We start from the raw sequence: 12,370 nt of genomic DNA, 5'->3' as shown, positions 1-12,370 counted from the left end.
CACACTCTAACTAACACACACACTCACTCTTATGACATCCTATACAACAGCACATACAGTGCCTGTGCTGTTGACTGTGACAGGAATGGTTCAAGCCGCTGCTCACAATGTGAATTTTGGTGGACAGGGCTTGAGTGATTGTTGCAGTTCTCAGACATCTGAAGTTGATAACATTGTGGCTCTTGCATTAAGTAAGTTTGGCCACTCCTGAGTTAGAGGAAACATCTGCTCAGCTTGTTCCCCACCTCAACATTTTTCTCGACTTCATTAAGTGACGGGTCAAACTCTTTCACCTATCCCCTTAAGGCAAACTTTCTGCACCCAGGGTCACCCCACTGAACCTTCTGTGAATGGCCTGCGATAGAATAGACTTTTCCTTAAGTATGAACACAATGAAGATGTGGACACAGTTGAAAGACGGCAGAGAAAATTGACAAGGACGTTGCTGCGCCTTGAAGAGCTGAGTTATGGGGAAAGGTTGAATAGGTTGGGTCTTTATCCCCAGGGGTCAAAGAATAAGGAGAAAGTTTTTTTTCAATCTTTTTATTTAACGTTTCATAATAAACACAGTAAAAGGGGAATAGATATAACACAAGTAAAATGGTTTGTCCATGTCTACATAGTATAAGCATTTGGGACGGCTCGGCAACACAACAAACGAACTGACTCACGGAGTCATGGGCAAGTCCACGGCAGATGTGATCGTGAGAGCTCTGGGTGCGGGTTAAGCCCACAGCCTGGTGGCTGATGTTATAAAGATCTCAGGAGTCGCACCATCGGGTTCTGAGGGATTTAAACATGTGCGAGAGTTCTACTAAAGTCAGTTGGTTCAACTAACTTTCGACTCTGAGTGGTTCTTTTGCTCGCTACATGCCTGGTGGGATGATGATACAAAAACTATATGAAAATTACACATAAAATTCCCTTATACTTCTCTGATATGATCATGTTGTTCTGTGATATAATCTGTTAAACCCAAACCCTATTTACTTGCTCGTCTTAATAATAAAAAGGAAAAATAATTCTCCCTCCTCATCTTCCCCTCCCTCTAAACAAGGTTTTGTATGAATCGAATATTGGCCCCAGACACCAGCCAGGGAGTCCAGGGAGCATCCATACCACTTCAATCCTCAGATGAACTCCTGGTCTATGAACATTAGCACCATCAGGGTATGGCATGGGATCTGTCGTATGACAAAGATAGAAAATCGCAATCAACGTTAAACATGGTTCCTGTCGTAATTAGTCGAGGTGCCTTTCATTAAACCACTAAAGTCAAAGGGTGGATTCCCAAAGGAAATTCCACCTGGTCCCTGTGATTAACCAAAGTGCTGTCCTAACCCCCCCCCACCAACCCCCCCCACCCCGCATCAGTGACTTCACCTTTAGGGCCCTTCATAGAATTTGCTGCAACACGTGATATGGTATTGAGATGGATTGAAGTTGGTATTGGCATGCTATTGAAGTGGATAGGTTTTTGGAAATTGAGGCTGGTTGATATAGTATTGAGGTGGAATGAGGTTGGTGTTGACATAGTATTGAGGTTGGTATTCATATGGTATTGAGGTAGATTGAGATTTGAATTGATATGGTATTGAGGATGGAATTGATATGGTGTTTAGGTGGATTGAGGTTGGTAATGATATGGTATTTAGGTGGATTGATGTTACTATTGCTATCGACGTATTGAGGTGGATTGGGGTTGGTATTGATATGGTATTGGGGTTGGTATTGATATGGTATTGAGGTGGAATGAGATTGATCTTGACATGTTATTGAGGTAGGTAAGGATTATATTGACATTGTATTGAGTTGGAATGAGTTGGATGGGGATTGTATTGACATGGCATTGAGGTGGATTGAGGTTGGTGTTGACATGGTATTGAGGTGGAATGAGGTTGGTGACATGGTATTGAGGTGGATTGAGGTTGGTGTTGACATGGTATTGAGATGTACTGAGGTTAGTATTGACATGGTGTTGATGTGGTTTGAGGTTGCTATTGATATGGCGTTGAGGTGGATTGAGGTTGGTATTAATATGGTATTGATGTGGATTGAGATTGGTTTTGATATGGTATTGAGGTGGATTGAATTTGCTATTGATATTCTATTGAGGTGCATCAAGGTTGATATTGATATTTTATTAAGGTGGTTTGAGTTTGTATTGAGGTGGATTGAGGTTGGTGTTGATATGGTATTGATGTGGATTGAGGTTGGTGATGATATGGTATTGATGTGGATTGAGGTTGGTGTTGATATGGTATTGTGGTGGATTGAGGTTGGTATTGATATAGTATTGAGGTTGGTATTGAGGTGGATTGTCATTGGTATTGACATTGTATTGTGGTTGACAGACAGGAAGCACAGAGAGGGAATAAATGAGTTCTTTTCAGAATGGCAGCCAGTAACTAGTGGGGAACCGCAAGGCTCACTGCTGGGACCACAGTTATCTACAATATATACCAACGACTCAGATGAGGGAATAGGAAGCAGCATCTCCCAGTCTGCAGACGACAAGAAGCTGGATGGCAGGGTTAGCTGTGTAGAGGTTGCTAAGAGGATACAGGGTGACTTGGACGGTTAGGTGAGTGGGCAAATGCATGGCAGATGCAATATAATGTGGATAATGGTGATGTTATTCACTTTGGAGGCAAGAACAGGATAGAAGGTTATTATCTAAATGGTGTCAGATTAGGAAAAGGAAAGATGCAACAAGGCCTGGGTGTCACTGTGCACCAGTCATTGAGAGTGGGCGTATTTTTAATGCAAGGTACAGCAGGTAGTGAGGAATCTGAATGGTATATGGGCATTCATAGCAAGAGGATTCGAGTACAGGAGCTGAGTTCTACTGCAGCTGGACAGATTTGGTCTCCTAATCTGAGGAAAGACATCCTTGCCAAAGAGGGAGTGCAAAGAAAGTTCACTAGATTGATACCAGAGATGACAGGACTTGCATATGAAGAAAGGCTGGAAAGACTTGGCTTGCACTCATTGGAATTAAAACTATTGTGGGGGGGGGGGGGAGAGCTTATAGAAATATTTAAAATACTTAAGGGATTGGACAGGCTGGATGCAGGATATGTGTTGCCGATTGGGGAAAACCAGGACCAGGGGTCACAGTTGAAGAATGAGGGGGAAGGCTTTTAGGACAGATTAGATTTTTTTTCACTAGCGAGTTTTACAGGAAGTAGTTTAAGCCAGTTCCTTATCTATATTTAAGAGGAAGTGAGATTTGGCATTTGTGGCTAAGGGTATCAGGGATTCTGGAGAGAAGCCAGGTACTGGGGACTGAGTAGATGATCAACCATGATCAAAATGAATGGTGGTGTTGGCTTGAAGGGCCAAATGGCCACCTCCTGCTCCTATTTTCTATGTTTGTAAAATAATGCTGTTTTTGCCTTGTACTCACTGATCTGTCCCTGGAACTCTGCACTCCTGCAAGGTGACTTATTTGCTGGACTAAGTTACGAGATGTACAGCTGGACTGCTCCAAAACAAACTTCCCCACTGCACCTTTGCACATGCGACAATAAACTTGAACCTGAAAACAAATTGCAAATTGACAACAAAACCAAGACCTGTTTCCTCAATAACCTCAAAAATTCCAATCCCTCCTGGTGTTTGAGATTTAAAGTCAAAGGGTGGATTCCCAAAGGAAATTCCACCTGGTCCCTGTGATTAACCAAAGTGCTGTCCTAACCCCCCCCACCAACCCTATTTAAATAGTCCACACTCTGCAAACTTTCTGTGTGAACTCGCTGGTATTTCACCAGACTGTTTGACTGAATGGTCTTTTCCACACTTGGCTCTCCACTGCCTCTCCCCAGTGTGGAGCAGCTGGTGGATCAGCAGGTGAGAGAACTGGGCAAACTCCTTTCTGAACTAAAGGCCTCTACCCAGAGTGGTCCAGCAGGTGAGAGGACTGGGCAAACCCCTTTCTCCACTGTGGGAAGACAAACAGCCACTCTCTGTTACGGGCACACTGGTGAGTCAGCAAATGGGAGGAGTGGAAGCCCTTGTCACATTCGGCTTGTTGCTGCTGTGAATGTTCTGGTCGGTCCACAGGTTGGAGATATGGATGAAGGTCTTGACGCAGTCGGGGCAGACGAATGGCCTTTCCCCAGCATGGTGCAATTGGAGTATGTCAGACCGGGCGAACCCCTTTACGCATTTGGGGCTTTTCCCTGGTGTGGACCCGCTGGTGGTTCATCAGGCGGGAGGCATAGCTGAAGCCTTTACTACACTCAGAGCAGGTGAAGGGCCTCTCCAGTGTGGATGGACACTGCGCATCTATTGAACACCTTCTCGCACTCGGGGTAGGGGAAAGACTTTTCGTCGGTGTGGACCCGCTGGTGCCTCCGCAGGTAGGAGGCCTTGGAGAAGACAAATGGCCTCTCCCCAGTGTGGAGCAGCTTAATGGGTCAGCAAGTGAAGGCCTTCCCGTAATCGGGGCAGGCGAAGGGTGTCTCCCCAGTGTTCTTCCCGCAGTCAGAGCACTGAAACCGGTTCATCAATGTGGGTCGAGAGGATGTGACCAGGATAAAAATTAATGAAGTCCTGGAGGGTCCCGGAGAGCTGGGCTGCACGTTAAATCAACACCGAGGCTGGGACAAGGGCCAGGACCCGGAGAGAAACGTCATCTAACCGGGCGTTGCAAGCCCTGGAACCACAGTACCCTCCCATTTCGGGACCCGGTGCTGCGGCCTGCTCCCAGCGCTGAATCACTGCGCATGTCTGTAAACGCATTCATTGCTGCAGACCCGCGTCATCGTGCCGTGTACCGTGATGACGTTCACCCAGTGTGTCCCTCTTTGTCCCGCCTCCTTCAAGGGGCGGAGCTCCGTCATCGGGCTGGACTTGGTGAACATGAGCTTCCTCATTGAACAGAATTGGAACCATGTGAGTGAAGATCCGTCATTGATCTGAGTTCTCATCCAATGTGGAGTTAGGGCTGTTGGAAAGGTTCCCATTTATTGCTTCCGCACTGGAGATTAATGCTCCCCTCTGGCCCGGGGGCCCGTGGAAGTAGGTTGACAGTTCCTCTGATTGACAGCTCCCTCCATCCCTCCTCCATGTCACGTGACGGATTGGCCCGGCCCAGGCGTGTGTGCCCTGACGTCACAGGGCCCGGGAGCGTTTCTGAGCGCCGTTCTTTCAGCAACCGGTTGGTTTGATCTCTGGAGGAGGAGGAGGAGGACGAGGGGAGGTGAGACTTCACCCGGTCGGGCCCTTGTTGGAGCCGCGGCGAGCGACACCAAAGTCCGGTCGGGGCCTCGTCCCCGCACAGTCGGGCAGGGGAGGGGAGGGGAGGGGAGGGTGTGAGGGCAGGGACCGCGCCTCCTGTCACACGGGGAGGGGGAGGGGGAGGGGGAGGGATCGGGATCAGCGATCCCTGACAACGCCGTGGGCAGCGAGTGTGTCCGGCTGCAGCCCCTGTCCCCCCTGACGCACGGATGGGTGGGGGCAGCAGTCGGACTGACGTGGAGACAGGAGGCAGACTGGGTCCCAAACAGGATGGGCAGGGACGGGGTCCCCACCACAGGGCGGGCCGGCTCGCTGGGGAGGGGGAGGAGGCCACTGTCACAGTCCCCGGCTGTTGCGGGAACAGCAGCATCAGCCTGGTCCGTGGCCCCACCACTGGAGCTGCTGTGAAGCCTGGTGACGCTCAGTCCCGGTGCCCAGGGGAACCAGAGGCAATGGGTTGAATATGGTGGAAATGTTCTTCGGTACATCTCTTGAAATGTGCTGAGTGTTGTAGGAAAGACAGACAAGCTTAGAGCGTGAAATGGCACGTGGAATTACGACATTGTGTCCATTAGTGGAACTTGTTTGCTTGAGGGGCAGGACTGGCAGCTCAATGTTTCGGACTATCATTGGTTTAGACGTGTTAGAAAGGAGGGGGTGGGTAAAAGGGGGAGAAGTGGCATTGCTCGTCAGGGAAAATAGCAGGCAGAACAGACTAGAGGGCATCCACTGATGGGTGGAGCAGAGGAACGGGAAGGCATGACTGCACTCATGGGGCTGTATAATAGACTGCCCCATAGTCAGCGAGAATCGGAGGGGCAAATCTGTAGGGAGATAGCAGACAGCTGCAGGAAACATCAGGTGGTGATAGTGGGACATTTTAACTTTCCACATATTGACTGGCACTCCCATACTGTCAAAGGGCTGGGTAGCTTGCAGTTTGTCAAATCTGTTGAGGAAAGTTTTCAAAATCAATATTTAAAGGTGACAATAGACAATAGGAGCTGGAGTAGGCCATTTGGCCCGTCGGGCCAGCACCGCCATTTTAGATCATGGCTGATCATTACCATCAGTACCCCTTTCCATAACCCTTAACTCCGTTACCCACAAGAGACAGGACAGGTGACAGAAATATGTGTAGGGGAACATTTTGGGTCCAGTGATCATCATGCCATTAGTTTCCAGTTAAAGATGGGGAAATATCCACTTCGCTGCTGCACATTGAACTGTGCGGATGGACAGACTTGATTTAATTCGCCATGAGATTCTGAATTGGAGAAAGGGCAATTTTGAGGAAATGAGGAAGGATCCAGAATGCGTGGACTGGGATAAATTGTTTTTTTGGGCAAGAATGTGTGAGTTAAGTGGAGGATCTTCAAAGGTGAAATTTTGAGAGTACAGAGTTTGTATGTTCTGTCAGGATCAAAGGCAAGGTTAGCAGGCAGAGGGAACCTTGATTTTCGAGGGATTTAGGGGTTTGGAAGAAGAGAGATGCATATAACAGGTATAGGCAACATCTATCAAATAAGGTAATTGAAGAGTATAAAATGGCTGGGGGTCAATATTTGATTCATGGTCACAATCTGCCTTTCTCTCCATTTAGAAAGCTCATTACAAATTTCCTCGATTCCTAAGCGAGTTGTGCAGCTTTTCCACAAACCAGGTAATGGAAAGCCCTCATCCTGTGAATGAACTGGGACAATTTCCCAATTCATCTTCAAAATATCCAAAGATATGCTTAAAGTTCCCAGAGAACGATATCACCGCCAACGGTGGCACAGTCAGCTTAGCGACTTGTGCAATGATGTTATAGTTTCAGCAACGTGGGCAGAAATCCCGTGCTGTCTGCAAGGAGTTTGTATGTTCTCCCAGTGTCTGCGTGCATTTTTGCTGGATGCTGCAGTTAAAAATGCCTTTTTAAATGTACAGGGTTTTTAGGTTAAATTTTTTTTAGACATACGGTAACTGACCCATTTGGCCCACGAACCTGTGCCACCCAATTGCACCCAAATGACCTACAATCCTCAATAAGTTTTGAATGGTGGGAAGAAACCAGATCCACCAGGAAAAACCTATGCAGACACAGGGAGCGTGGATTTGAACCCCGGTCCCGATCGCTGGCCTTGAAACAACGTTGCGCTAACCGCTATGCTAACCAAGTCACCCCAGTTTCTTCACCCAATTCAAAGCATCTACATCTCTCCAGTAATGAGGCAACCAGGACTGAATGCAATACTCTCTTCACATCATCCCTCCAAAGTCTTCAGTATTGGCTGATCTTAACAAACTCCATAACCAATTCTTTTCAGTTGCTGATCACATCAGTGGATAAGAGGGGAAAACCTTTGATTGAGATACATACACAGAACTAATATACATTTCTATGTTTGAAGGGAGGTCTGTGAGAGTCTCTCTTATTGTTCCCCCTCTGTAATCCTCTGCTCTCAACCAGCAACTCGGGGCTTCTTTCTTTAACTCCATTCAGCTCCACTGCAAAGTCACTTTGAGGAATGCCCACCCTGAAGGGTTTTCCTTTGCAGCTGATACAAAGATGGGAGAACAGGCAGGTAGTTAAAAACACACCAAAATGCCGGTGTCCATAGGAGACAAAGATAAATTACCAATGTTTCAGGCCAGATGCCTTCTTCAAGGAATAATTAGAATGTCAGAAGCAGAAAATCTCAGAATTCTCACAAAGGGGGAGGAATCCAGTTTAACTAAAGGTGTTAATTGGATAAGGGTCGAGGTGAGAATTGACCATGTTTGTGTGAAAGGAGACAGGGATAAGGAAAGGCCACCGGGCAAGGGGGTTTAACAAATGGCAGAGAAGTGGAAATTAATGCCATCCAGTTAGAAGGTGACCAGTGAGGTGTTGTTCCTCAAATTTGTGGGTGGTCTCAGATTGGCAGTCCATGAAACCATGGACAGACATGTCAGCAAGGGAATGGGATGGAGAATTGAAATGGGCAGTATTACGAGTTCAGGGGACCCCAAAACCCAGCAGCAATAGATATTCACCAAGACAAATGGTTTCTTAAACAAATGTTGCTTTTAATTATCTTTAAACATGAAAATAGAATCAAACTTTAACTTATCTCTATTGACTTACTTAACTTAACTTAACCCCCTTCTAATTCTAAGCTCACGTGTATGTAATGTGTGTGTAAGTTCAGAAAAGTTCTTTGGTTCACAGTCCAATCTCACTTCTCATTCCTCCAAGTTCACTGGTTGCAGGCAATTCTTATACTGTGTACAGAATTTAACATTTCTAAAGTTCACCAGGCTTTTGTGCTTGAAAGGTAAATAGTTACAGCTCAGGAAGGTTCTCATCGGTTTTTAGAGAGAGATTTGTTGTTCCAGGACATCCACAACTGATGTACGTCCATCAGCCACTCCAGTGTCTTGCTGACGAAACTTGCCCCTTTAGGATTCAACAGATGAAAACCTCTTTCTTTCAGGTCACCACAGAGTTCCTTTTTGTTTTCCTTATTCCAAGTGAAACATTAGACAGGTAGTCCTCTCCTCTTTCATTAACCACAAGGGCTTTCACCAGGCCGTCTTCCAAATGAGCTTGCCAGCTTGTCCTGTTCCAGTCTCAGCTAATGAAGTCACTTAAGCACTCTTCAAAGCTCTTGCAAAAGGCATGAGAAGCCACTATGCCGTGCATTTGCAGAGCTCCAATATTTCAAATAAGATCTGTTCTAAAGTGTGTTTATGTGACCTAGTCTACCAAATTATCTCCCAAAAACGTATCTATATACTCTGTCATAGGCTCTATATCAAAGGAAGGGTGTGTTGGCATTGGAGAGGGACCCAGAGGAGGTTTACAAGGGTGATCCCTGAAGCTTCAGATTTTCATAGAAGAATTCGAAAGCTCTGTGATTGTATTCACTGGGATTGAAAAGAATGAGCGTGGGGGTTTCATTGAAACCCATGGAATACTGAAGGCCTGGATATAGTGGACGTGGAGACGGTTTCCTCTGGTGGGGGTATCTGTGACCAGAGGCACAGCCTTGGAATACAAAACGTCCCTTTAGAACAGAGAGGAGGAATTTATTTAACTAGTCGGTGATGAATTTGGGGAATTCGTTGCCATGTGGAGGCCAATTCATTGGGGATATTTAAGGTGGCAGTAGGAAGGGAATCAAGGATTGGGGGGGGGGAGAAGGCAGAAGAATGGGGTTTAAAAGGATAGTAAATTAGCCAGGACAAGTTAGATGGGCCGAATGACTTAACCTGCTTATGATCTTATTGTATTTCAGTCAGCAACTGACATCACGTCCATGAAGTTTGCAGCATCAAGAGAGGTTTCCTCACTTGGATCGGAAATCAGCCCCTGTGTGTCAGAGGCAACCCCAACTCCAAGCGCCCGGACATCACTCTCCCCACCTGCATTTCCAAGGTGGGGGTTTTGCTCACCACCCACGAAGCACCTGGCAGCTTCTCTTACCACAATGCCCCACACTCAGTAAAGGGTTCCGCAGGCACCATTCTGAGCACCACGCAACTGCCTTCTGGGGGAGTTGCCATTGCATTCTAGGTAAGGCCTTTGTTGGGGACTGAAGGCAATTCAGCACCGGGTGCCAGGAGCAGAGCGCAGCACCGGGTACCAGAACAGAGGGCTCCTGTGGTTCTGGGGCTTGCAACACCTGGCTAGAGGACGCTTCTCCTTAGGTCTCAGCCCTAATCCCAGCCTCGGTGTTGATTTAACCCACCAACCAGCTTTCCCTGGGACAGGACTGCACTGATTTAACTCCTGAATACACCCTCTCATCCCCATAGCGATGAACCCGTTTCTGTGCTCTGTCTGTGGGAAGAAATTTAAAAGGTCAAGTGAGTTAACGAAACACCGGCGGGTCCACACTGGGGAGAGACCCTTCACCTGCCCTGAGTGTGGCAAGGGCTTCACCGTGACCTCCAACCTGCGGAGGCACCAACGGGTTCACACCGGGGAAAAGCCGTTCGCCTGCCCCAAGTGTGAGAAGGCTTTCACCAGATGGTCCAACCTTGAAACACACCGGCGGATGCACAAAGTGGAGGGGTCTTTTGCCTGTCCCGAGTGCGATGAAAGGTTTAGTGAATCTCGCAAGTTGAGCAGGCACCAGCGGATCCACATCAATGGGAGGCCGTTCACCTGCCCTGAGTGTGGGAAGGGATTCACCCAATCCTCCCACCTGCTGAGACACCAGCAAGTTCACTCTGGGGAAAAACCATTCATCTGCCCTGAATGTGGAAAGGGGTTTGCCCAATCCTCCTCCCTGCTGGCCCACCAGCGGGTGCACACTGGGGAGAGGCCCTTCACCTGCCCTGAATGTGGCAAGAGCTTCAGCTGGCGATCAAAGTTGCTGACCCACCAGAAGATTCACAACAGCGATAGGCCATTCATCTGCCACGAGTGCGGGAAGGGGTACACCCAGTCTTCCGACCTGCTGAGACATCAGCGGGTCCACACTGGGGAGAGACCGTTCGTCTGCCCCGACTGTGGAAAGGGATTCGCCCAGTCATCCAGCCTGAGGATCCACCGGCAGTGTCACACTGGTGAGGGGCTATTCACCTGCTCAGAGTGCGGGAAGGGCTTCACCCAAACCTCCCACTTGCTGACCCATCAGCAGGTTCACACCAGGGAAAAGCCGTTCATATGCCCCCAGTGCGGAAAGGGGTTCACCCAGTCTTCCCAATTGATGACCCACCAATGGGTCCATTCTGGGGTGGGGCCATTCATCTGTTCCACGTGTGGAAAGGGGTTTGCCCGATCCTCCCACCTGCTGACCCACCAGCGAGAACACAATGGGTAGAGGCTGTTCATCTGGGTCAAAATCAGGAAGGGTTTCAGCCAATCTCCAACCTGCTGACCCGCCAGCGAAAACACACCGCAGGAGAGGCCATTCACCCTCTCTGAGTGCAGGAAGTAGTCCCTCAGTACCAGTCCCACAGCCTGGTAAAACACCAGTGAGTTCATACAGAAAGTTTGCAGGGTGTGCAATATTTAATCATCACTCACTCAAACACCAGGAAGGACTGGAGTCTTGTGGTTATTGATGAAACAAATCAGAACAGGTCTTGGTTTTGTTGTCAATTTGTAATTTGTTTTCAGGTTCAGATTTATTGTCACATGTACAAAGGTGCAGTGGGGGTTTGTTTTGGAGCAGTTCAGCTGGACATCCTGTACATAGTCCAGCAAATAAATCACAGTGCCAGAGTGCAAGTTCCAGGGACAGATCAATGGGTACAAGGCAAAAGCAGCATTATTTTACAAGTGTGAAGATCATTCAAAAGTCTGATAACATGGGGAAAGAAATGTCCTTGAATCTGGTGGGTGTGATCTCACACTGGGGAATCTTCTTCCCCACGGGGAGGAGGGTAGAGGGTGTCTGGGGAGGGGTGAGTCTTTTAATATGTTGGTTGCTTTTCCAAGGCAGTGGGAAGTGGAGGTGGAATGGATTCTCTCCGTCAATGTCATTGACAGAGCAGGTGACTGATTAAATATTTTTAAACATTAACAATTCAGCAATGTTGAAGGCTCTCCGGCTCATGCCCAATTAACCTACCAATCACGGGGGAATGTACAGACTCCTTACAGACGGACTGGATTTGAACCTGGGTTGTTGGTGCTGTAATAATGTTTCACTAACCAAGGTAAAGGTTCCATTGTTGTCATGTAATGCTACATTCTAAATGTAACATACATGAAATTCTTTGTCTACTGTACAGTAGACAGAGAATCATCACTTTGTCCAGCGCCCCTCACAGAAAACTACAGCACCTGGTTTCTTTCAGGGGTGCTGGACAAAGTGGTGTTGTGAGAGGCGCCACTTTCCATGCCACCCAATTACAATTTTATGTCCTGGATCTATACCAAATAAAGCAGCTGTGTTTGAAAACTGTCTCATACCCTTGTACGTCTGTAATACACTCAATGCAGAGAACAAAGACAAGGCCATTCAGTCCATCTGGGGCCACACTGGGAGCATCCTTTTCCTACCTATGTCATTGGCATCAATATGTACTATGGCCTCTGGCTGTTCTCCATCCCACAGCAGATGATACGAACCGTGCGTAACAAGCAGCAATAGACAATGAACTAGACAGCGTTTAATTTTAAAACATTAATTTTATTTCTTACTCT

At 47.5% G+C, this 12,370-nt stretch overlaps 1 protein-coding gene across 1 annotated transcript in view; it reads left to right on the top strand.

Moving 5' to 3' along the window:
* LOC138765457 (zinc finger protein 850-like) overlaps positions 1-12,125 on the top strand; it is a 68,320-nt gene extending 56,195 nt beyond the window's left edge. Inside the window, exons 14-15 of the mRNA XM_069942497.1 lie at positions 10,083-10,285; positions 10,370-12,125. Coding sequence (XP_069798598.1) covers positions 10,083-10,285; positions 10,370-11,039 — 873 coding nt within the window. The 3' untranslated portion in view covers positions 11,040-12,125. The remainder of the gene's footprint in view (positions 1-10,082; positions 10,286-10,369) is intronic.
* Positions 12,126-12,370: the final 245 nt, after the last annotated feature.

The sequence above is a fragment of the Narcine bancroftii genome, chromosome 5, assembly GCF_036971445.1.
Source record: "Narcine bancroftii isolate sNarBan1 chromosome 5, sNarBan1.hap1, whole genome shotgun sequence".
Lineage (NCBI taxonomy): Eukaryota > Metazoa > Chordata > Chondrichthyes > Torpediniformes > Narcinidae > Narcine > Narcine bancroftii.
This window is presented reverse-complemented; position numbering and strand designations above follow the sequence as displayed.